We start from the raw sequence: 20156 nt of genomic DNA on the forward strand, positions 1-20156 counted from the left end.
GTCTTTCATATCATTATCAGATTGACTGTCAGCAGATGCATTCTCAACACTCAATTGAGACTTGATATCGGCTGAGCCCTCAGTCTCTTCATCAATGTTGATGTTGATTGGCCTATATGCGTCATCTGTGTTTGGAAAACGTCTGTGGATGTACCATATCCTTGGATTGAGAACATTGGAGATACAAAAGCTTTCGCATTCATCGCATATACAATAAGTCCCCATGCTATCCTGATTTGACAGGTGCATGTATCAATAAATACTGCCTGTGGCGAGTACTGGAGAAAGTTAGTGCAACTCACAACGAGACAAACGTCGCAGTATACCCTACCATATCTGCCAGCTGGCTTGGATTGACTTACCACCGTCAATTCCCACCATTTCTTTTCTTCTCCGTCTTCGATAGCAGCGATTTGTCCCTCGGTTGGTCTGGTCTGTCTGATAATATCCTCCTTGTGTCCATTGTACTTGGCCACCTGTAGATGCGACCATTTTATCTTTGTCGCGGGTCAGGATCCGTGTCCCCTGGGCTATGAGCTGGTGGACTTGCTACTGCACTATGTACTGTACCAACCTCGTCGAGATTCTCTACCTCCAGTCTTGCTGTGAGCCGTTAAGATAGTACAGAATCTCCCAACGAAGGTCCTCCAGGCTAACCTCATGTCTCTGACATCAACGTGTTAGAAATAGCTGTTCTGACAGGCACATGCTTGCAGGTCGCATTCACCGCAGTCATAGCATTTTACATCAGATTCAGGCTCGCGCATAATGTATGATGTATGATGCATGATGCATAATATGCAGGGAAGAACAAGCAGAAAAGGAGTTGATGCGTCAACGGACGTATGGCCTTCATGCCTGATCTTGGGAGTAGGAGAACGGTCTACGTTGAATTGCTCCTGGTAATTGCAATAGCAGTTCGCTGGGTGATTGCAATATTTCTTTATGTAGGTACACAACTTTCGCCTAAACATATGCGCTGAATGGTAAAACATATCATTGAATTTGATAAGTGTACATCATTTCCCGTATGGTCATACTCGTCGCACATAAGCGGATGCAAAAACACGATGAAACGCCGATAACTATAGCCTCGAAGAAGCAATTTGCGCATAAAATACAACCTTCCCATGCCTTTCACAGCTACGTATGTCATGTACAGCGACCCCATAGAGAAAGGAGGAAATAGAAGGGGAGATCAATCACCAAAAATCCCCTCACTTGGATGATGCCATACACATAACATCCTCGTTCGTGTACTAAGACCGACAACGAGAAGATGGACACCAAGGATGATCATCTGAAGCATCATACTGCGCGCCCGTAGACCCACGGCAGCCAAGACAAGCAACGGATAAAATACCCAAGGATTGACAGCCAGGGGCATGCAAGGTTGAAAGGCCGATACCAACTTTAGGAGAAAGAATGCTAGCTGAAGGAACGGTAATGGGAGCTGCCGGTCAACCCGGAGGCCGAGGCGCTCGACTAGCGGAGAGAGAACAGACCGGTTAGGAGGAGGGAGGAGCTGTGGTGTTTGGTGGACTGGCTCCATGCTTGAGACTGGTTCTATGTTCGCTGGAGCTTCTTGATTATGGGAGTCATGTCTTTTCCGGGTTGGTGATGCGGATGGTGTAGGACTTTGGTATCTTGGGCGAACGATCAAGTTTCGTTCAGGACTAAGTTCGATCCTTCTTGCAGGCCTGACGTTCTCAGCCATAAGTACCGGGCTAGAATCAAATTCATGAGGGTCATAAGGAGTACTCGGACGTAGTGAGAGTGGATTGCTCCGAGAGAGAGATTTCTTATGGGAGCGAGGTGAGCGTGGATATGGGATGTCGTTCGAACTGTCGACAGGTCGGACTCGAGAATTCGAAGGAGTATCCGGGCCTGCTGGGGTGCCTCTTCTATACCGAAAGTTATCGCCGGCTTGAATGCCACTCAAAACTTCATCCGCAGTAGGTCTTCGGTTGGGATCCACAGACAGCAAACGCTCGAGGAAGGTATAAAGTCTGTCCGGTAGATCAGGTCTCATCCTTTGCGCGCTTCCGAACCCAGCCCATCCACTTATTTCCTCGCGAAGTTGGTCGAGATCTTCCAGTTCCTCGTTGATGATATCCGCATTAGTATAGGGTAACTCCGCAAAACACAAAAAGTAAAGGATCATGCCCAGAGAGAAGATATCGGATTTGAACGTAAAGTTCCCAAACGGGCCATCCGGATACTCACGTCGCAAGACCTCAGGTGCACAATACGAGATAGTTCCTGTCGTCCCGGTCGACCTGCGTATTGCATCCTGAGATTGCACCTCGCCGAAATCGCTCACCAGAACCCGTAATCCGTCGGTCGTCTGAGTGAGCAGGCAGTTATTTGGCTTCAGGTCACGATGAATGTAGCCGTTCACATGAAGGAAGCGGATTCCAGATGTGATATCTTTAAAGAAGGAATAGATTTCATCAAATTGGAGTTTTCGAGGCCCCACAAGACCTGCAGAGCCATCATGTTCACCCTTGCTTTTCCTCCTAATCCGTTCCTTCAATTGCTGAGTTGTGGAAGAAGTCTGTACGGAGCCACAGATGTAGTTATGCAGGTCTCCACCATCGCAATACTGTTGCAAGATGAACGCACACGGTACACTGGGCCCAAACGTACTCATTTTGGCATCTTCAAGCCAAACATGCCGGTACGACACGAGGTTCTGATGTGACAGATGCTGCAACAGCTGCACCTCACCCAATACCTTCTCAAGCCATTTGTGGTCATCTCCCACGGGCACCCGTTTGCACGCATAGTATCCCAGCGACACACCATCCAACATATGTTTCACCAATAACACCACACCCTTCCCTCCTCTTCCCAGTATAGACTCTTCAACGAAGAACTTCTTAAAATATCCCTGCGTGAATGCTCCCGACGAGATCCCTTGCGACTGCGACGTCTTTCCTGAGTAATTCGGATCGGTCGGTACGCCTGGAAGCGCCGGTTGGTAGAGACGTCGACGAGGTGGGGAGGAACCCGAAGAATTGACGGAATTGGGTAAACTGTTATGGAGCATGCGGAAGTAATCCGGATTGACGAATTCCGGCTGGCCGCCTGGGCTCGTGCGGTGATTGCTTTGGCCTGGCTGGTCTTCTCGCATGGGTCGGTGACAATAGGGACAGTCGGGGTCGGCTAGCTCCAGGCCGCCACTACCGTGGGCTGCGTTTCGGAGTACCAGCTCCTGGGAATCGCGGTCGAGGCATACGACGGAATCATTGTGCCGGCTGTTGAGAAGCCATTGTTAGAGATCAGACGAAAACAAGCTTGTTTGTAAGTGGAAGGACATACAGCACAACGTCAAGATTGGACCCGTAAGGAACGATAGACATGCCGTCTTCCGCCATTTTTGGCTAGATATGCGCATCTCTCAGAGACATTGCGCCGCATAGGCAATTATTATAGGATTGACTTGTTAAAAGCAACTGTCGACAAGGCGTTTTCGAGCACGTCTTGAGAGGCTGTGGATATGTCGAGAGGCTGGGATACGCCCCACGTGAGCTACGGCCAATGATACCCCGCCAATGCGGCAACTACAGAGCATGGAATGTGGCAAAGACGGAAAAATGCAGAGTACAACTCATACAGATCAGAGACGAATCTTCTTTAATATTCTGGATTGTGGGTATCTAATATGGATGTTAAAAGTATCTTGCACAGACAGAGTCACTGTTCAGACTGCTGTAGGCAAAGTGTCGGTCTATGGTCGACCAGTGTCCGGCCAATTCATAATGGCAATTGGTACGTCGGAGGCCGAATTGATTCGTTTCGGCGCTAATATCGAAGCAGCTCTCAATTCTGTTATAGATTGTAGAACGAAGCTTGTTCGATGGAATACGCTCTGACGAGCGGCGTAAGTAACCCTATCACGGGACAGGAAGTCGGCCCTACGAGACGGGCGAGATAGTTTTCGATTTCCAAAAGTGGAAGAAAAAGAGTGAAAACACCTCAGTCGTTCTCCTCTCCGCTTTCTTCGTCACTAATTTCGAGGTTTGCGATGGAGTCGTTGGAGTCGTCATCACTGAAACCTTCAAAATCATCCTCACCCTCCGCAGACTTGGGCTCTTTAGAAGGCTTCTCAGGGGTATCGGCAGATTCAGCGCCGGCTTCATCAAGCTTTCGCTTCCGACCCATCTCTCCGAGCTTGCCTTGGCGACCGTCAATGCCATCGTTTTCTTGGCCAGAGCCATGCGGCGGTGGAGTGAACCAAGGGATCTTTCCGCGGAGGAAGTCATTAATGACCATCTTGGCGACACCGTCAAGGTCAGGTTCGCCTCCCTTGAGAAGCCTGCCTCCCTTACGGGCAAGTACACTCAAGAATTCGATTGGATCCTCAATGTTCTTCACACCGTAAGTACGCTCCAGATGCCTGGGCTGAACCTTCTTGAGAACGGCTGGGATGTATTGTTCCGGATTCTCGACGTTTTCCACACGAACGACACCACGAAGCAAAATATCCGTTTCAGTGTCATTCTGGTTGGGCGGGACCACACCAGGGCAATCGATGAGGTAAATCCTTCTCATCAAGGTGATATACTGCCAAACCTTGGTTTCACCAGGGATAGGAGCAACGGTGCACACCTTCTTCTTCCGTAAAGTGTTGATAATGGAAGACTTTCCGCTGTTCGGATATCCAATAAATCCTACAGAAACTTGCTTGCGATCGGAGTGCAAAGATGAGAATTGTCGGAGAAGTTGGATCAAAGATCCTTTACCGAAGGAGTTGTTGATCGAGGCATGGAACGCAAGCGTAGGATGATCTTTCGAGAGATGTCGTACCCAAGCAGCCTGGTGCATCAAGTTAGCGACTGAGCCACCAGCAAATGTCAAGAAGCATGGTCAAAAGCAATGTGTGAAAAGAAAGAAACGAAAAAAAAAAAAAAAAAAAAAAAAAAAGAACGATAAGGATGTGTGAGATGTTACTAAGAGGTCTGCTACGGTAAACCGCCAAAGGCAGAAGCAGACCTCAACTCAAAAACAAAGCACTACCTGGTCCTTAACGACCAGCTTTCAAAACGAAAGCCAAATCAGCCTAGCCTCAGAAAGAGGTTCGGCGCGGACCAGTGTCAATCTGCCAAAGCTGTAACAGACAAGCCTCCATTGTGCGAAAGCGCGACAAATAGTCGCTGGAAGAAGTCCTGACTTAGCGGTGGCATGGCTCAACGAGCCAATAGAGAAAGGCATAACGCGAGAACGTAAAAACAAAAAAGAAAAAAAGAAAGAAAGAAAGAAAATAAGCGGGTAGCAATACTTACAGCAACACCTGTAGGTACTAGGTCACATTTGTTGAGCACAAAGATCAAATGCTTGTGGGGAGCTTCCTCGCGAATGTACTTCTCGATGCTTCTACAACGGGTGCCTTCAGGATCACGAGCATCAAGCACATGAAGAACAACATCCGAGGAATCAATGACCTTGTAGAGTTCGTTCCAAATACGCTTACTCTGTCCCTTGGAGAAGACAGACTCCCGGGCAGTTGGTGCTGTGTTCGCAGTTCCATCGTCTTCAATCACAGGGACATCACCAGAGACAGCAGCACTGCCATCTTCGTGCGTCGATTGATCTTGCTTCTCGATGTAGGCATCCTGCACCTTTGCAGTCTCATCAGCGAGGTCTTCGAGAGACGACACACCCAACTTAACACGCTTCCGCTGAGCCTTCGGACCAAAAGTGTCATTGAAGGGCGCACTCTCTATGGCCATCTTGGCCTCGTGCTGCTTCAATCCATTGACACCTTGGGTGTCCCGGATCAGACTCATGGGAAGCTTGTTGGTTTTCAGCAGAACTTGGTATGGATCGGAAGCACGCTCCGCAACCGCTTCACGAAAGGAGGACAAAGCCTCCTGCGAGATGACTCTGGTGTTCCCGAACCATTTACGGTTTGGCTCGATCCGTGCCGTGGGAGCATCTTTCGATTGATATGAAGCGGCTTGGGTGACATTTCCGTACTTGTCATGCCTCGCCTTTCCATCGTTGAACATGTTCAATGTCCGCACCTTCTTCGCATCTCTGTATTGTGCAGCAGTCAGTCAGAGCTTCCTATAATACACATATAAAAATGGTAAAACATACCTGTAGAAGTTTTCACCTTTGGTCTTGACATTTCCCATGCCATCTCCGACCTTCCCCTGCCGCTCTTTACGAGTGGCTTCTTTCTTTCCTGTACCCATGGTGACTGTGTTTATCTCTTGTCACTGACAAGAAAACACTGTCTATCAAAATAATTATTAAAAGGCAAATGGCCAGAAAGAATTGGCGAAAAGCGAAAGAGAGGGAAGAAAGAGAGAAATTGCCGTGAGGTTTTAGGGAAAACTAAATTTTTTTTTTCTGCCATGCGGGCGGTGATGCACGGACCATCAAGAAAATCGCTTCGAGCTTTTCCGACGGTGGACAGCAAGAGCCCGCATTCTCATCGTCCTTATTGCGAGGGCGGGGTCATTGATTATTGAATTTTCTTTCTACTGGTCGTGTCTACGCTCAGCTTCATCTTGCACACCATGTCCTTCCTCCGCAACTGCCGGACTGCCGGTGCGCAAGTCCGTGGCTTTGCCTCGTCCGCTTCCATGCGAGTCGGGCCCGAGTCTCCCAATTTCATTGACGTCCCGCGGACTATCCAGCCTGAATTGCCTTCGAAACCCCGTGTGAAGGGTACGCTTCCGGTGCCTCGAGAAATCTTCCCCGCTCGCCGAACAGACAAGCCATCCAAGGAATACATGTTGGATGCAACACCTTTGCCCACCCACCAGACCCCAATCGACCCGAAAGACCCTCATGCGGAGTATATCGAATCGAAGCGGCGCATGGCCGACTTGAGAAGAAAGAACCTCCGGGAAGGTCTCCAGGAACTACATAGGCGTAAGAGACGGACCGACAACAGCATGATGGAGCGCAGTCTGGAGAAGCAGAGACGACGAGAAGAAATCTTCCAACAGCCGGAACGACTGGATGAGAGTTTGACTCGTCCATCCGTGGTGCAGGGTATGCAACCTAGCCGGACAGCGGTGCTGCCGGACCCAGATCGGGAAGTGCGTCTTGCGGGATCTCGAGCACGGGTGGAGACTTTGAACGCGCAGAAAAGAATTGAACGAGAGGATGCGCTTCAGACACTGTACATGAACGCGCGAAAATTCATCACGACAGAGGAGCAGCTGGCTGCGGAGATTGAGCGGGTGTTCCCGGATGGGTACAACCCAGAGTTCACCAACGACACCTTCCAGGGAGAGAACATTTGGAACAAGGGCTCACCAACCTCTGTGCAGTCTATTGTCAACGATTCCCGGAGGAACGAGGTTGCCCGGTGGGATACCATTCAGGACCGAGTCAAGAAGCTTGGCGAGGAGCTTACTGGAGGAAAGCTGTAAAGAGAGTTATGGTCAATGTATTATGTATTATAGCAACTAGCAACTACAATTTTATTTGATTTGTACGATGAATCCATGGAGACAATGCACTCCGCTATGGAAATTCAACAATGGAAGTAAACACAAGTTGGTGTGGAATACGTGCAACGTCTTCCCCGTCCTGCTGGTTTCACAGCACCCTGTCTGTACGGGTCGTTAGATTCTATTCTGTAGTCCGTACAAGCACACCGTGCTCTACATCTTTGACACAGAATGAGACATACATACAGTGGGCATTCAACCAATTCCCCGATCACGCCCCGTCCCATCGGGCAGGACTCTTGAGTACCTGATTCATCTCATGTACGGTTATCTCTACGCTCTGCACTATATATCCAGTGGCAAAATCAAGCCCCGGGTATTCTGTAGGAATGTGCAGGATTGGCGCATTGGGCCTTGCGGCTTCCACCGAAAATCGACAGGCTGTCGGATGAAAGATATATCCGTATGCACATTACTTGTACACGTATGTTTTGTATATTTTTTTTGAAGATCTTCAAGCTACTGAAAAAGGCATAGAATGTTCTAGGTTAGGTCAAAACTCGCCTGACCTTCAATGGACATCATATGACGGTTGGTGCAGATGAAATGGCCAAAAGACTAATTCGTTGACGATGGAAAATCGTAGCCGAGTTCACCGAATGTTTAGATGGAGAGCAAGTTTCCATTGTCGAGGCCGGTCGAGGCTGTTCTATGGTTTGGATTTGAGCTCTGATGAAGCATGCTACGAGCATAATTCCTCTTGATGTGTTGCTTGTCGAATTGCACGAAGCTACGGAGTGATGAATAGAAAGTTGGTTTAAGGTAGGTTCAGGTAGTTGTCAGCGCGATTAGGATATTTCAAAAGTGCATACTACTCCGGAGTAGGTATTTGATTGGCACATTAGCGTGCCTTGTCAATTTACTTTCATCAGCAATCCGTAGAGTTCTCATAACTCGCCCCATAGATAGGCGTTTAAACATGCGGATATGTAACCGCCGTGATCAACTCTATGAACCTGAACTTTTGTAAGTACTTCGTAGTATCCAATGTATTGAGCTGTGCTAGACATCTCAGAATGCGTAATTACATAGGAGAATTTATGCAGTGGCTTTCAAGTGTGCTCTAAATTCATAGAATTATGCCTCTCGCCCTATGCTTTACCGTTTGTACAATATGTCATCGTGACTGTACACGGACAAATGGTTCCTGGTACGGAGCACAGAATTCCAAGTTTAAACAGAGCTACCCAAGGTGACTGAACCAGCGTTCAACTGGCACCGGAATATACTCGAGTGGAAACGCTGTGCCTGCATTTTCTATATCTGTTCACCCTGTGCCTGGATGGTTTCCTGGTTCAAAACAGAGGGTGTGGGTTATAATAGCTGACTGTGGAGGCTGTTATTGATTAAGCAGAAATCAACAATAGAAAAATGGCCAATATCATTGCCCGGTTCCTGTCCCGGACACGCGAGCCGGACTTTGGGTGTGCCCATGTTCCAGTCCTTCAGTAAACGAGGAATCGGACCGAGCACCAGAGCTACCCAAGGAAAGCGAGAAAAAGACTCGATCGAGATCGGATCGATCATAAACAGAGGGCCATGGGTACGTACGACCATACGAATCGTACTCCGTGCTCCCGTACTTCGTAGTATTATGCGGCCGAAAAAGCCCTCAACTCTATACAGACGGGAGACAAAAACAAGCAATTATATGCAGCAGGAGTACGAGGAATTTCTACGGCCACTGCACTGAATGCAAAGTACTTGTGCTTTTTTTTTTTTTTTTGTACGCGGAATCTTTGTGTTTTGTGACGTGGCTGTATGCATAGTAAATGACTAAGATTTATGCTAGTTATGCAACCCGCATGACCTGCGTCAGTGATCCACGTCGGACGTTCTCTGCTTCATCTCATTTGTTTCTCTCTTCGTCTGTTCATTCTCCTTGGCCCGAATTCTTTGCCACCGAATTGCCCTTTCTGTTACTCCTTCTTGGCACACACAGCCTCGACATTATTCCGAAAAGTCATGATGATGACGATGATGAAAAGGGTCTCAGTTGTTGTTGGAATTCCGATTGCCTAGTGGCTGGATGTACGGCACCATGAATTCCTCCGCGGATGAAATCGTCGATGCGGAGGAAGGATCGTGTGGTACTATCTACGGATTGGAAGGGATTTGATTCCTTGCCCAAGGCTTATTTGACTGAGCTCATCATGATTGAAGGTGAACGGGCTGATGGTCTGATGACGAGGTACTTCTTTTGTTAATTTTTCTTCATACTCAATTAACCGGGTGATGCTAAATAAGAACCCTCAAAATAGTTACTGTACAGAGTAGTTAGGCCACCACGATGTGTAATCCATTTACCGATCTCTACCGATTTCCCGTCTTGCTACGGTCCACGGCGTACGAGTACGAATACCGAATGTCTTCCGGTGTCTGTTGCAGAAAACAAGACATGCACACATACGGCCTCCGTCTAGCCGATTCCACGAAGTACTGTACCTTGAAACCTATGGATAGCAACGCCGGTTCCATGGGCAGCTTCCTATTCTCAAAGACAACGAACGAACAATGCCTGTACAATTTGTGTCGGTTCCATGGGAGATAACCTTGCCACAGGGCTTGCTCTCTGGGCACCCAATGATCGTCTGCTTACGATCCATCGGCCTGCCAGAATCCACTTGCAAAGCCATGTCTTGTTATGTTCGCTTTTCTCCGGTCCACAAAATGCATTATTTATTGCTTTTCTCAGTCGACCCTTAGCCAATTGCAATTGTCTCGACCCTGCAGTGGTGGGACTGACTCCACGATGGACCCAACTGTTACTATATAGAGAGCCGAAGTGGATTGTTTGGTATGACGTCGTCCTCATGGTTTTTTTCCTATTCTAGTAACGCGCACCTCCGACGGCATCCAGACCCGAAAGAGGATTTGACAGGCCTTCTGACTTGTTCAAGCACAGCGTTCAAAAGTCCAGATGCACGGTAGACGAAGAATAAAAGGAAAAGGACAGTGGACTGGGGAATTGACCCACTGTTCCTTCCCATGGTCGACTTATACCCAACATGAACACTATTGAGTGCCTGGAAAGTATGTGTCTTATGTTGTCGGTGGTTTCTATTTTTTTTTTATGCTTGTATCCGTAGCCCCAGGATGACGTCCATGATTGTATCCACACGGCATTATAAATATACTTGCACTCTCCTCTTTTTCACATTTTACTCTTTGTCTTCATACAAACCTTTAAATACAACAAATCAACACTGATCTCTCGTTCATCACTTCTACTAGAGTTCATTCGCTCTCTGGACGTGTTGATTTCATTCGCTTACCGACCATGAAGAACTTCGTTACCGTCGCGGCTTTTGCTGCCGGTGCCAATGCCCTCGTTGGCAGGAGCAACAGCTGCTGCTTCAGCCTGAACGCTTCTGGCGGTGCTTCTGGTACTCTTGGCCAGCTTTCTGACGGTCAGAACCGTATTGGTGATGACAGCCTGAGCCCTGCTCAGTACTGCATCGACTCCAACGGTGCCATCACTGATGGTAACGGCCGTGGCTGCATCCTGACTCGTGAGTATTCTCCATTTCTGTCCCATCATGGGCTTTTACTGACTTAATCCAGCTCCTACCACTCAGTTCCAATGTGACGAGGGTGCCACCCCTACTCCCGGCTTCTCCATCAACTCTGAGGGTCAGCTCGAATACAAGGGCAACACCAAGTTCGTCGCTTGTGAGACTGGTCAGAACGACGGCCTGAATGTCTACACTGAGGAGAGTGACGCTGTCACCCAGTGCCAGGACGTCACCCTCGCTGCTGACTCCTGCTCGGGATCCGGCTCTGGCTCTGGCTCTGGCCCCAGCTCTTCGGCCTCTCCCTCTTCGCCTGCTCCCAGACCTACCAGCTCGGTTCCGGTTGGCTCTGCTTCAACCCCCGCTGGTTCTTCGCCTAGCGGCGAGGCCCCTGTCCCCAGTGGCTCGGCTCCTGCCCCCAGCGAGTCTGCCTCTGTTTCTAGCAGCAGCTCCCAGGTCGTTATTCCCGTCTCCTCGGCTCCTGGCTCTTCCAAGCCCAAGACCACTGTCTGGACCACTGTGACTTCCTACGACTGCAGCACCACACCTGGTGTTCCCGTTGAGACTCCCTCTGGCCCTCAATCTCAGACCGTTTCTGGTACCCCTGGTGTCCCCGGTGGATCCCAGCCCTCTGGCACTCCTGGTGTTCCTGGCGGTTCTCAGCCCTCTGGCACTACTCCCGTTGTCCCTGGTGGATCTCAGCCTTCTGAGTCCGCTCAGTCCTCTGGCCCTGCTGGTACTACTCCTGGTGTTCCCGGTGGATCCCAGCCCTCTGAGTCCGCTCAGCCCTCTGGCCCTGCTGGTACTACTCCTGGTGTTCCCGGTGGATCTCAGCCTTCTGAGTCCGCTCAACCCTCTGGCCCTGCTGGTACTTCTGGTGTTCCTGGCGGCTCCCAGCCCTCTGGTACCGCTAGCGTCCCTGGCGGTTCTCAGCCTTCCGAGTCTGCTCAGCCCTCTGGTACTGCCTCCAGCTCTCAGCCCTCGGGAACCTCCACTGGATCTCAGCCTTCCGGAAGTGCCTCTGGCAGCTGCCCTACTAACCTCAACGGCGAATACACTGCTCCTCACCTGATCATCCCCGTTGACTCGTCGTCGCCCGACAACGCCCCCGGCACCTCCTTCAACGGTACCATCTCGTCAGACAAGACAACCCTTTACAACTTTGACGTCCCTCAGTCTTACGCCGACAAGACCTGCAGCCTTGTCTTCCTCTTCCCCAAGCAGGAGGACCTTGAGACCTCTGCTTTCACTTTCAGCGGTGACGGCAAGATCGACTTCGCTTCTCTCGAGTCGGCTGTGACCACCGACACCAGCTACAGCAACATGCCTAGCGTCAAGGAGGACTACGGTGTCACCACTGTCGCTCCCGGCAACTCCTACGTTATCTCGACCTTCTCGTGCCCCGCTGGTGAGGCCGTCAGCTACGAGATGAAGAACTCTGGCAGCACCTACCTCGACTTCTTCGAGGACTACAACCCCTCTCCCATCGGTCTCTACATCACCACCTGCTAAAGTGATCGCCAACCATACGGCGAACCTTAATGGGCATCGATCCCATTGTACTTTTCCGGGTATTGATTGATGATCTTATGATAATTCCATGACTTTCCTTCTTGATTATGGGATGTGGTTAAAATTTGATTTTGGACATACGCTTTTTTAATGTCACTCAAAAAAGAAGAAAAAACTAGCAGACGGAAGGAGAAGCCTACAGATAGCTTTCCAGAGACATACCTGTCTATGAATGTATAGTACCCGGTTTATTGATAATGTTACTTTCTCAATGTCTTTCCTTAATTTATTGCTTTGTCGTCTTCCAAATACAGTATTAGTAGTGTTCTTTCGGCTAGACAGGCCAACATTGTATAAATTATGCTGCCTGGCTTGGTGCATGAACAAGTATAAACCTTCTATAATAAGCCTGGGCCCTGCCGTGGCTCCAGGGCACAGTTTCTTGGCCTCTCACTCAGCCACCCCCGGCAAATCTTAGTATGCCTCAGGATCTTTTATTTAATGATTAGCGCCCTCTTTTCATCGACAGACTATTGTTATCCTTATTTTATTCTATTCCAGAGTACGGAGTATACCAATGTCACTATTTGTGCACAGATAATTCTGCATTCTTGTTCCTGGTGATTATTCTCCGATCGGTGGGGATAAGATACGATGGACCGCCTTCCCTCCAAGCTGCCCTTTTCCAAGCGACGGTTACGACCTCGCGTTATCATTTCTTATATTCTCGACTATGTAATTCTCGTGTGAGTGTTCCTGTTCTACTTAATTGGTGAAAACCGGCCAGCTGACTATATATAACTACAGCGCCTGTATCGCCGGCTTCTACATTCTCGATTCCATCGAACCGTTTCATCAACCGTTCTCCCTCGAAAACATCTCCCTGAAATACCCCTATGCCGTTCACGAGACGATTCCGATGCCCGTGGCCCTGTGCCTGGCTGGAATCATTCCCCTCGTTACCATTGCCGTCTACACACTGTTCATCGATGGACTGTTCTCACACAATAAGCCGCGGAACGCCGTGTCCGGGAAGAGAAAGCTGACCGGTCCATACCGATTAAAGGACCGACTATGGGAGTTCAACTGCGGCTTCCTGGGCCTGTTGCTCTCGCAAGGTCTTGCATTTGTGATCACCCAGGTGCTGAAAAACGCCTGTGGTAAGCCGCGACCGGATATTATCGACCGGTGCCAGCCGAACGTGACGCAGGATCCTCAGCCGTTTGGTTTGTCGAACTATACAATTTGCACGGGCGATCCGGGAATTCTAAAGGATGGATTCAAGTCATGGCCATCAGGACATAGCAGCTCGTCGTTTGCGGGATTGTTTTACTTGTCGCTGTGGTTGTCGGGAAAGTTGCATATTATGGATAATCGCGGGGAGGCTTGGAAGTCACTATTAGTGATGGTTCCCACCTTGGGTGCAATGCTTATCGCAGTCACGCGGATTATGGACGCCAGACATCATCCATTTGATGTGATTACGGGGTCGGTGCTGGGCATTATTTGTGCGTCTATTTCTTACCGCCAGTATTTCCCTTCGCTCAGCGAACCTTGGAAGAAAGGACGGGCGTATCCGATTCGCACATGGGGCGTTGAGCCAGCTAACCCATTCGACGACTCGAATCGACCTCCTTCCGAATATCGTGAGAGCACTGCCGCTCTTCGAAATCCGGCTGAAGAGCGGCTCGACGCGTCCCTTACCGTGCCTCCTGCGCAAGAGCCCCCTCGTTACCCTACGCCATCGGCATACTCGACTCCAACTCCCGTTAATCCTTACACCCATAATACATTCTACCAACGTCGCCCACATGAGCATGATGGGGATTGGTCATCTAGCAGCGAGGATCTCGCAGATGGGTACGAGATGCAGCATGGCTATACGCGGACGCAGAACCCGGGCTTGAGTACCACTCCGTTTCCGCAGTATGAGGTTGACACTTCATATCATCGCCAGGCAGAGCCGCCGATGGTGCCGGGCGTTAGCGCCTTGCATTCGCCGCCGGGTGTTGTGACTTCTGGAAACGGACGAATTTGATGGTGTCAAGACGGTGAAGACGGGGATGCGAAAAATCAGTGTTGGTTTTGGTTACTTTGTTTTTGGGGCTTACTGGCTATGAACATGCCCATTTTACGATGTCGATGATTATGTTGGGTGGTTATAGTGCCCTTTTTTTTTGTCACGGCTTTTCATGGCTGAGAGGAATCTATCTGCTATTTGCCCAGTTGCGATTTATTTTGTATAATAGGAATTGGACCTCTTTTTTTTTTCCTCCATCCTGATCTTTGGCGTATGCGGAGTAGTCTCGGGCAATCCTTCAACCTCCAACGGCCTCACCGTTCTTCGGTTCTAACAGTTTAATCGACCAGGCAACATTAATCAAATAGACAAAATGTTATGCATTAGTTGCCTCACAATTATTGGCAGGGTCTCGCTGTCCTTTGTCCGGAGCAGTTGTTTTGTTGCCCAGCCACCAGCCAAGCTGACACTCGCCCAGCCTCCTCAATTGATCGAAAAAAGAACAACACGAGTATTAATCTGGTAAATGATTTTTCTTTCTGGGGTACCTGCCTATCACTCCATTTTTCTTCTTCCTACTCTGTACCTTTCGTCCCTGTTCTCTACACGGTGCAATTGTGGTTGTATTGTTTTGGTTGTACAGTGTATAAGATAAACAGCCACTGTCGCTATACAGAGCGCTCCGTACAACTGCAGAACATTTTGACATCAACAATACTGTCGAATCTGCATCTTGCATGTCGCATGCCGCGTGATGAGGTGAAGTTTCAATAGAATATTCTCACTGCATTCCGGACACAATCGACACTTGCATCCCTTCTTCTGGTAAACGGTACTCGACAACGGACCACACAGAAGCAAAATGATTGGGACCTTGTTTTTCATCTTCGACCGCTTGGTCGAGATCGTCTTCTTGATTCCGATCATTGGAATGCTGGTACTTTCTCCGGAGCAATCCCTTCCATCCCGAACGGTATACTAACACAACCAGGCCTACTTCATCGACGGCTTCCTCAAAGCCAACATAATCACCCCAGTCTACATCCTCGTCCTCTTCATCGTCAGTGTCATTGCCGTCTTCTGGTGCTTCGACACGATGATCCGCCATGCTACTACAAAGCGCTCCGCAATCTTCGTCTCCTTCGTCGACCTCCTCTTCTTCGGCGCCTTTATCGCCGGCGTCTACGAATTGCGCTTCATCGCTAACGCCAACTGCGGCAACTGGCACGGCGATGGCGAATACGTTTCCCTAGGTCCGTTCGGGCTCTACGGCGCACAAACAGGGAACCCGCTAGCGAATGATCTGAACAAGACCTGTGCGATGCTGAAGGCGAGCTTTGCAATGGGGATCATGGAGGTGATTTTCTTCTTCTGGTCTGCGCTCTGGGCACTGTGGATTTGGAGGGGTCAGCCTAGGCCGGTGGCAAGGAAGGAAGTGAGGGGTTCATCGTCGTCGAGGCGCAGGAGTCATAGTAGTCGACGGGGACATGGAAGTCGGGCGAGGAGCTCGAGTCGGAGACCGCATTATGTCGTCTAGGCTGTGACGTTCATTTACTTGGTCTGCTAAGATGCGGGATCTATGATATGAAGCTAATTGGTAATGTTTTTGATGATATGTGTGACATGGGATCATGAGAACACGAGGACAAAGACCGGAGAAAACCAGGGTCCACGCACCAATATCCTAATGAAGCAATGATTTATTATGTCGTTACGGCTGAGTTGAGGAATATATTTCAAATATAGTCCAGGATTACAACGGAAATCTTGTCTGAATGCACACGGATTGTTCCTGCTTGATCTGGCCCTGCGCTCTTCTCTGGTCAGCTGCGTATGCAGGTGCATCACGGTTACATCGCCAACTCGGTCCTATGGAAGATCCTAGAGTATGTGCTATGCTCCACTGAGTGTGATGGATGTGATATTGCTGTAGGATACAAAGAAACATAGCCATACAAATTGGCTATGGCCGTTGTCAGCGTACATGGGTTCTCAGCCTCGTCCAACACACCACCAGTTTAGATAGGAATAGCCCTAAGGAACCCACAGCGTCTAGTGGTCCAATAGAAATCCTGAAACGAGAGAATATAAGCATGCTATCGTTGACTAGTGATTGCCTTGAGAAAAGCAATTCTGTACGGAATTCCCGGGATGAAACCCCTCTGGTTCTATAGATCTTGCTGCGAGTGGTATCGATCTTGATCCTGAAGTTAATCAAGTTTTTCTTGTAATTCATTCTGTTGAGGTGTATTCGATCAATTGATCCTCTGTATATACTATTGATCGATGTTGAGGCTGAATGATCTCCCCGCATCCAAAAATGGAAATATTGGTTGGGCATGCGGAGATCCCTCGGTCCACCACCCTTGGATCCAACCAACGTCCTCGAAGTTCGCCTCTTACCAACTAACCAAAACTCATCGTCGCGATCACAGTCAGACGGAGTATTATGGACAGTCATTTAAAGGCCATGTCTGGTCCTCAAGTCTTCATATCCAGAAGATCTAGGCTATTGCTATTGATAGAGCTTGGTTGATACTATCGGTGAGCTCCGATCTCTACTAATTTCTCCCACTTTTGTCTTATCAGTTTCTGTCTGCTATCTATTGAGTCGCTTTTTTATGTGCTTTTCTTTGAATGGGATGTTGCTAACTTCTTGCCAAGATTACATGTAGGTCGTTTACATATATGCATCCCTTTGCTCCCTTGGCCTCGGGCATATATGACTGAGAACTGACGTGTCAGCTCCGGGAAGAAACTCCATAGCATACAGTGCACAGGGCTATCTCGAATATACATAATGGAAGATCAAGAACGAGGTAAAGGGGCCTATGTCCCAGCAGAATACGTTCATGGCTATTCGGAGGATATCGACGTCATCCGGGACCGGGAGTATCCTTTGCTCAAGGGTATGCCTCTTATCCTTATCTCTTTGTACCCCCAGTGCATGCTTAGCTTACCCTGGGCTCTGCAGATACGACCTATCTAGACCATGCGGGCACGACGCTGTATCCCAGGTCGTTGATCGAGTCTTTCTCCCGCGATCTCACGGCAAATCTATTCGGGAATCCTCATTCGCTGTCGCCCTCGTCTCAGCTTTCTACGCACCGTATTGATGATGTTCGTCTGCGTGCGCTGCGGTTTTTTAATGCGGATCCGGAGGAGTTCGATCTGGTGTTTGTGGCAAATGCTACGGCTGCTATTAAACTTGTTGCTGATTCGCTGAGGGACTCGACACCTCAGGGTTTCTGGTATGGATATCATCTCGATGCGCATACGAGTCTGGTTGGTGTGCGCGAGCTGGCGGATATGGGAAATAGATGTTTCATTACAGATTCAGAGGTCGATACATGGATCTCGGAGTTGAGTACTGTCCAAGCGAAGATGCCCAAACTGTTTGCGTACCCGGCGCAGTCGAATGGGAATGGCCGGCGGTTACCTTTTCGATGGTGCGAGGAGATACGGAAAGCTAGTGGAGGCGATGCAAATGTCTATACCCTTCTCGATGCAGCATCGTTCGTCTCGACCGCGCCGCTTGATCTCAGTGATTCAACCAATGCGCCGGACTTCACGGCACTCAGTTTTTACAAGATTTTTGGATTTCCTGACCTCGGGGCGCTGATTGTTCGAAAGAGTGCCTGTAGTGTCTTTTCACAACGCAGGTTTTTTGGAGGCGGTACAGTGGATATGGTTCTTACAGCAGGAATTCAGTGGCATGCGGAGAAGGACTCTTCAATCCATGACCGTTTGGAAGATGGGACGCTCCCGTTCCATTCCATCATCGCACTGGACTCTGCGTTTGACATCCATAGCCGGCTCTATGGTACCATGTCGAATATCTCCTCTCATACTCGATTTCTGGCAAAGCGACTCTATAACAGCTTGTACTCACTAGCGCATCCGAACGGCGTGAGGGTTTGTCAATTCTACAAGTCGCCCGCATCGAACTACGACGACCCATCTACGCAGGGTCCAATCGTTTCTTTCAACCTGCGCAACAGTCAGGGCCGGTGGGTTGGAAAGACTGAAGTGGAACGACTTGCTACCGTGCAGGACATTCAGATTCGATCTGGGTCATTGTGTAACCCTGGAGGCACGGCACATAGTCTTGGCTGGACTGGGACTGATTTGCGCCGTCAGTATTCGTCTGGTCTGCGCTGTGGCGATGACCACGATGTCATGGATGGACGACCGACTGGGATGCTGAGGGTTAGCCTCGGCGCGATGACGAATATGAAAGATATCGACACGATCGTTGGGTTCATTGAGGAGTTTTACGTCGAGAAGGCTATCGACATCAGTGTACCATTCCCTGTTCCTGGTGTTAGCCCACCGCAGCAGACCGGCTTTTACGTTGAAAGTCTCTCGGTATACCCCATCAAGAGCTGCGGTTCTTTCAAAGTCCCGGATGGAAAACGCTGGGACATCAGACGTGAAGGCCTAGCCTGGGATCGAGAGTGGTGTCTTGTGCACCAAGGCACAGGCGCAACGCTCAACCAGAAGAAATACCCGCGCATGGCCCTCATCCGGCCCTTCATCGACCTCGAGCGTTGCGTCCTCCGAATAACCTGTGAAGGCATGGTTTCATCTAGCCGAAAGAGTCTGGAAATTTCCCTCTTCCGCGACGACACAAATCTAGTATGCACATCACTATGCCAAAGCGCGAAGAAATCCTCCACCATCTGCGGAGACCAGGTAGTTGTGCAGGCCTATTCCTCGCCAGAAGTATCTTCCTTCTTCTCCGACTTCCTAGGTGTCCCATGCACACTCGCTCGTTTCCCGCCTCAATCGTCAAACAACCGATACTCAAGGTCGAGCCGCTTCTCCAGTACAAGTTTGAAACAAGCGTTTAAGAAATTCATTATGCCGGGCTCTTACCCCCCAGATGCCGTACCAACACCAGAAAAGAAAAACCCGATCCTCCTCTCCAACGAAAGCCCCATTCTCCTCATCTCCCGCTCCTCAGTAAACCACCTCAACGAAACCATCAAAGCAAACGCCAAAAAAGACGCCCACGGGAATCCCATCACACTAACCAACAAACCCCGAAAAGCAGTCGCAGCAGATGTCTTCCGGAGCAACATCGTCGTCGCAGAAGATGTCTCTCAACCCCGCAATGTTGAACAGCCGTATATCGAGGATAACTGGTCCTCTCTGAGAATCGGACCGGGTCAGCTCCGTTTCGATGTGATAGGTTCTTGTCAGCGATGTCAGATGGTTTGTATTGATCAGATGACGGGGGTGAAAGGGGATGAGCCGTTATCGACGCTGGCGAAGACGAGGAAGATTGGTGGGAAGACTTATTTTGGGAGGCATGTTTGTTTGTCTTATGGAGAGATAGGTGATATGGGCGAGGGGTATGGAGATGGGGAAAGAACGACGGTTATGGTTGGGGATAGGGTTGTTCCGGTTTATGATGGACATGAGTGATTTGTATCTCTTACGTCAGAATGAGTTGGTTAAGTATACTGATTGGACATAATATTGCAATACAGGTACATAGCATGAACGTGCGCGCATTTTTCTGTCATATCTATTTGTACAATATGTGAGATGAAAAAAAAGTAAACGAATAACTCCTAGCCCAGACCATACAGATTCGTACAAAGCTCTCCAACCCTTTCAAACAAGTTGAAA

The 20156-nt window shown here is 49.3% G+C and overlaps 8 protein-coding genes across 8 annotated transcripts; 5 read left to right on the forward strand and 3 right to left on the reverse strand.

The window, feature by feature from the left end:
- Positions 1-875: 875 nt before the first annotated feature.
- Positions 876-3488, reverse strand: EURHEDRAFT_485399 (protein kinase IKS1). The gene is made up of 2 exons (XM_040785551.1): positions 3325-3488; positions 876-3260 (listed from the first exon to the last, which is right to left on the reverse strand). Exons 1-2 carry the CDS (start codon positions 3378-3380, stop codon positions 1199-1201), a joined length of 2118 nt encoding a protein of 705 aa, XP_040635923.1. The 5' UTR covers positions 3381-3488; the 3' UTR covers positions 876-1198.
- A 113-nt stretch (positions 3489-3601) lies between these two features.
- On the reverse strand, positions 3602-6301 carry EURHEDRAFT_415656 (putative GTPase NOG2). The gene is made up of 3 exons (XM_040782754.1): positions 6106-6301; positions 5289-6042; positions 3602-4821 (listed from the first exon to the last, which is right to left on the reverse strand). The coding sequence occupies exons 1-3, from the start codon at positions 6201-6203 to the stop codon at positions 3982-3984; spliced, it is 1692 nt and encodes a 563-aa protein (XP_040635924.1). The 5' UTR covers positions 6204-6301; the 3' UTR covers positions 3602-3981.
- Positions 6302-6428: 127 nt separating this feature from the next.
- On the forward strand, positions 6429-7478 carry EURHEDRAFT_415657 (uncharacterized protein). Its single transcript, XM_040782755.1, has one exon. It carries the CDS (start codon positions 6531-6533, stop codon positions 7392-7394), a length of 864 nt encoding a protein of 287 aa, XP_040635925.1. The 5' UTR covers positions 6429-6530; the 3' UTR covers positions 7395-7478.
- Positions 7479-10755: 3277 nt separating this feature from the next.
- EURHEDRAFT_463228 (putative GPI anchored cell wall protein) lies at positions 10756-12499 on the forward strand (the record flags this gene model as incomplete). Its single annotated transcript, XM_040784860.1, has 4 exons — positions 10756-10987; positions 11040-11380; positions 11444-11671; positions 11885-12499. 4 exons carry the CDS (start codon positions 10756-10758, stop codon positions 12497-12499), a joined length of 1416 nt encoding a protein of 471 aa, XP_040635926.1.
- A 189-nt stretch (positions 12500-12688) lies between these two features.
- EURHEDRAFT_415659 (phosphatase PAP2 family protein) lies at positions 12689-14773 on the forward strand. Its single transcript, XM_040782756.1, has 2 exons — positions 12689-13245; positions 13307-14773. The coding sequence occupies exons 1-2, from the start codon at positions 13154-13156 to the stop codon at positions 14535-14537; spliced, it is 1323 nt and encodes a 440-aa protein (XP_040635927.1). The 5' UTR covers positions 12689-13153; the 3' UTR covers positions 14538-14773.
- Positions 14774-14959: 186 nt separating this feature from the next.
- On the forward strand, positions 14960-16102 carry EURHEDRAFT_199070 (uncharacterized protein). Its single transcript, XM_040777930.1, has 2 exons — positions 14960-15456; positions 15511-16102. The coding sequence occupies exons 1-2, from the start codon at positions 15382-15384 to the stop codon at positions 16054-16056; spliced, it is 621 nt and encodes a 206-aa protein (XP_040635928.1). The 5' UTR covers positions 14960-15381; the 3' UTR covers positions 16057-16102.
- A 173-nt stretch (positions 16103-16275) lies between these two features.
- Positions 16276-17188, reverse strand: EURHEDRAFT_199984 (uncharacterized protein). The gene has a single exon (XM_040777931.1). The coding sequence runs from the start codon at positions 16978-16980 to the stop codon at positions 16495-16497; it is 486 nt and encodes a 161-aa protein (XP_040635929.1). The 5' UTR covers positions 16981-17188; the 3' UTR covers positions 16276-16494.
- A 131-nt stretch (positions 17189-17319) lies between these two features.
- Positions 17320-19949, forward strand: hxB (putative molybdenum cofactor sulfurase protein (HxB); the record flags this gene model as incomplete). Its single annotated transcript, XM_040786595.1, has 2 exons — positions 17320-17428; positions 17494-19949. 2 exons carry the CDS (start codon positions 17320-17322, stop codon positions 19947-19949), a joined length of 2565 nt encoding a protein of 854 aa, XP_040635930.1.
- Between the last annotated feature and the right edge of the window lie 207 nt (positions 19950-20156).

This window comes from Aspergillus ruber (genome assembly GCF_000600275.1).
Source record: "Aspergillus ruber CBS 135680 unplaced genomic scaffold scaffold00028, whole genome shotgun sequence".
Classification (NCBI taxonomy): Eukaryota; Fungi; Ascomycota; class Eurotiomycetes; order Eurotiales; family Aspergillaceae; genus Aspergillus; species Aspergillus ruber.

Bases quoted from the DNA above. Each gene is read 5' to 3' on its own strand.
- EURHEDRAFT_485399 (XM_040785551.1), bottom strand. From the start codon at position 3,380: ATGGCGGAAGACGGCATGTCTATCGTTCCTTACGGGTCCAATCTTGAC. The intron at 3,261-3,324 runs GTATGTCCTTCC...GCTTCTCAACAG, and splicing joins TCCAATCTTGACGTTGTGCT to CCGGCACAATGATTCCGTCG.
- EURHEDRAFT_199070 (XM_040777930.1), top strand. From the start codon at position 15,382: ATGATTGGGACCTTGTTTTTCATCTTCGACCGCTTGGTCGAGATCGTC. The intron at 15,457-15,510 runs GTACTTTCTCCG...TAACACAACCAG, and splicing joins TTCCGATCATTGGAATGCTG to GCCTACTTCATCGACGGCTT.
- EURHEDRAFT_415657 (XM_040782755.1), top strand. From the start codon at position 6,531: ATGTCCTTCCTCCGCAACTGCCGGACTGCCGGTGCGCAAGTCCGTGGC.
- EURHEDRAFT_199984 (XM_040777931.1), bottom strand. From the start codon at position 16,980: ATGACTGTCCATAATACTCCGTCTGACTGTGATCGCGACGATGAGTTT.
- EURHEDRAFT_415656 (XM_040782754.1), bottom strand. From the start codon at position 6,203: ATGGGTACAGGAAAGAAAGAAGCCACTCGTAAAGAGCGGCAGGGGAAG. The intron at 6,043-6,105 runs GTATGTTTTACC...TGCACAATACAG, and splicing joins AAAGGTGAAAACTTCTACAG to AGATGCGAAGAAGGTGCGGA. The intron at 4,822-5,288 runs GTAAGTATTGCT...TTGATGCACCAG, and splicing joins TAGTACCTACAGGTGTTGCT to GCTGCTTGGGTACGACATCT.
- EURHEDRAFT_415659 (XM_040782756.1), top strand. From the start codon at position 13,154: ATGGACCGCCTTCCCTCCAAGCTGCCCTTTTCCAAGCGACGGTTACGA. The intron at 13,246-13,306 runs GTGAGTGTTCCT...ATATAACTACAG, and splicing joins CTCGACTATGTAATTCTCGT to CGCCTGTATCGCCGGCTTCT.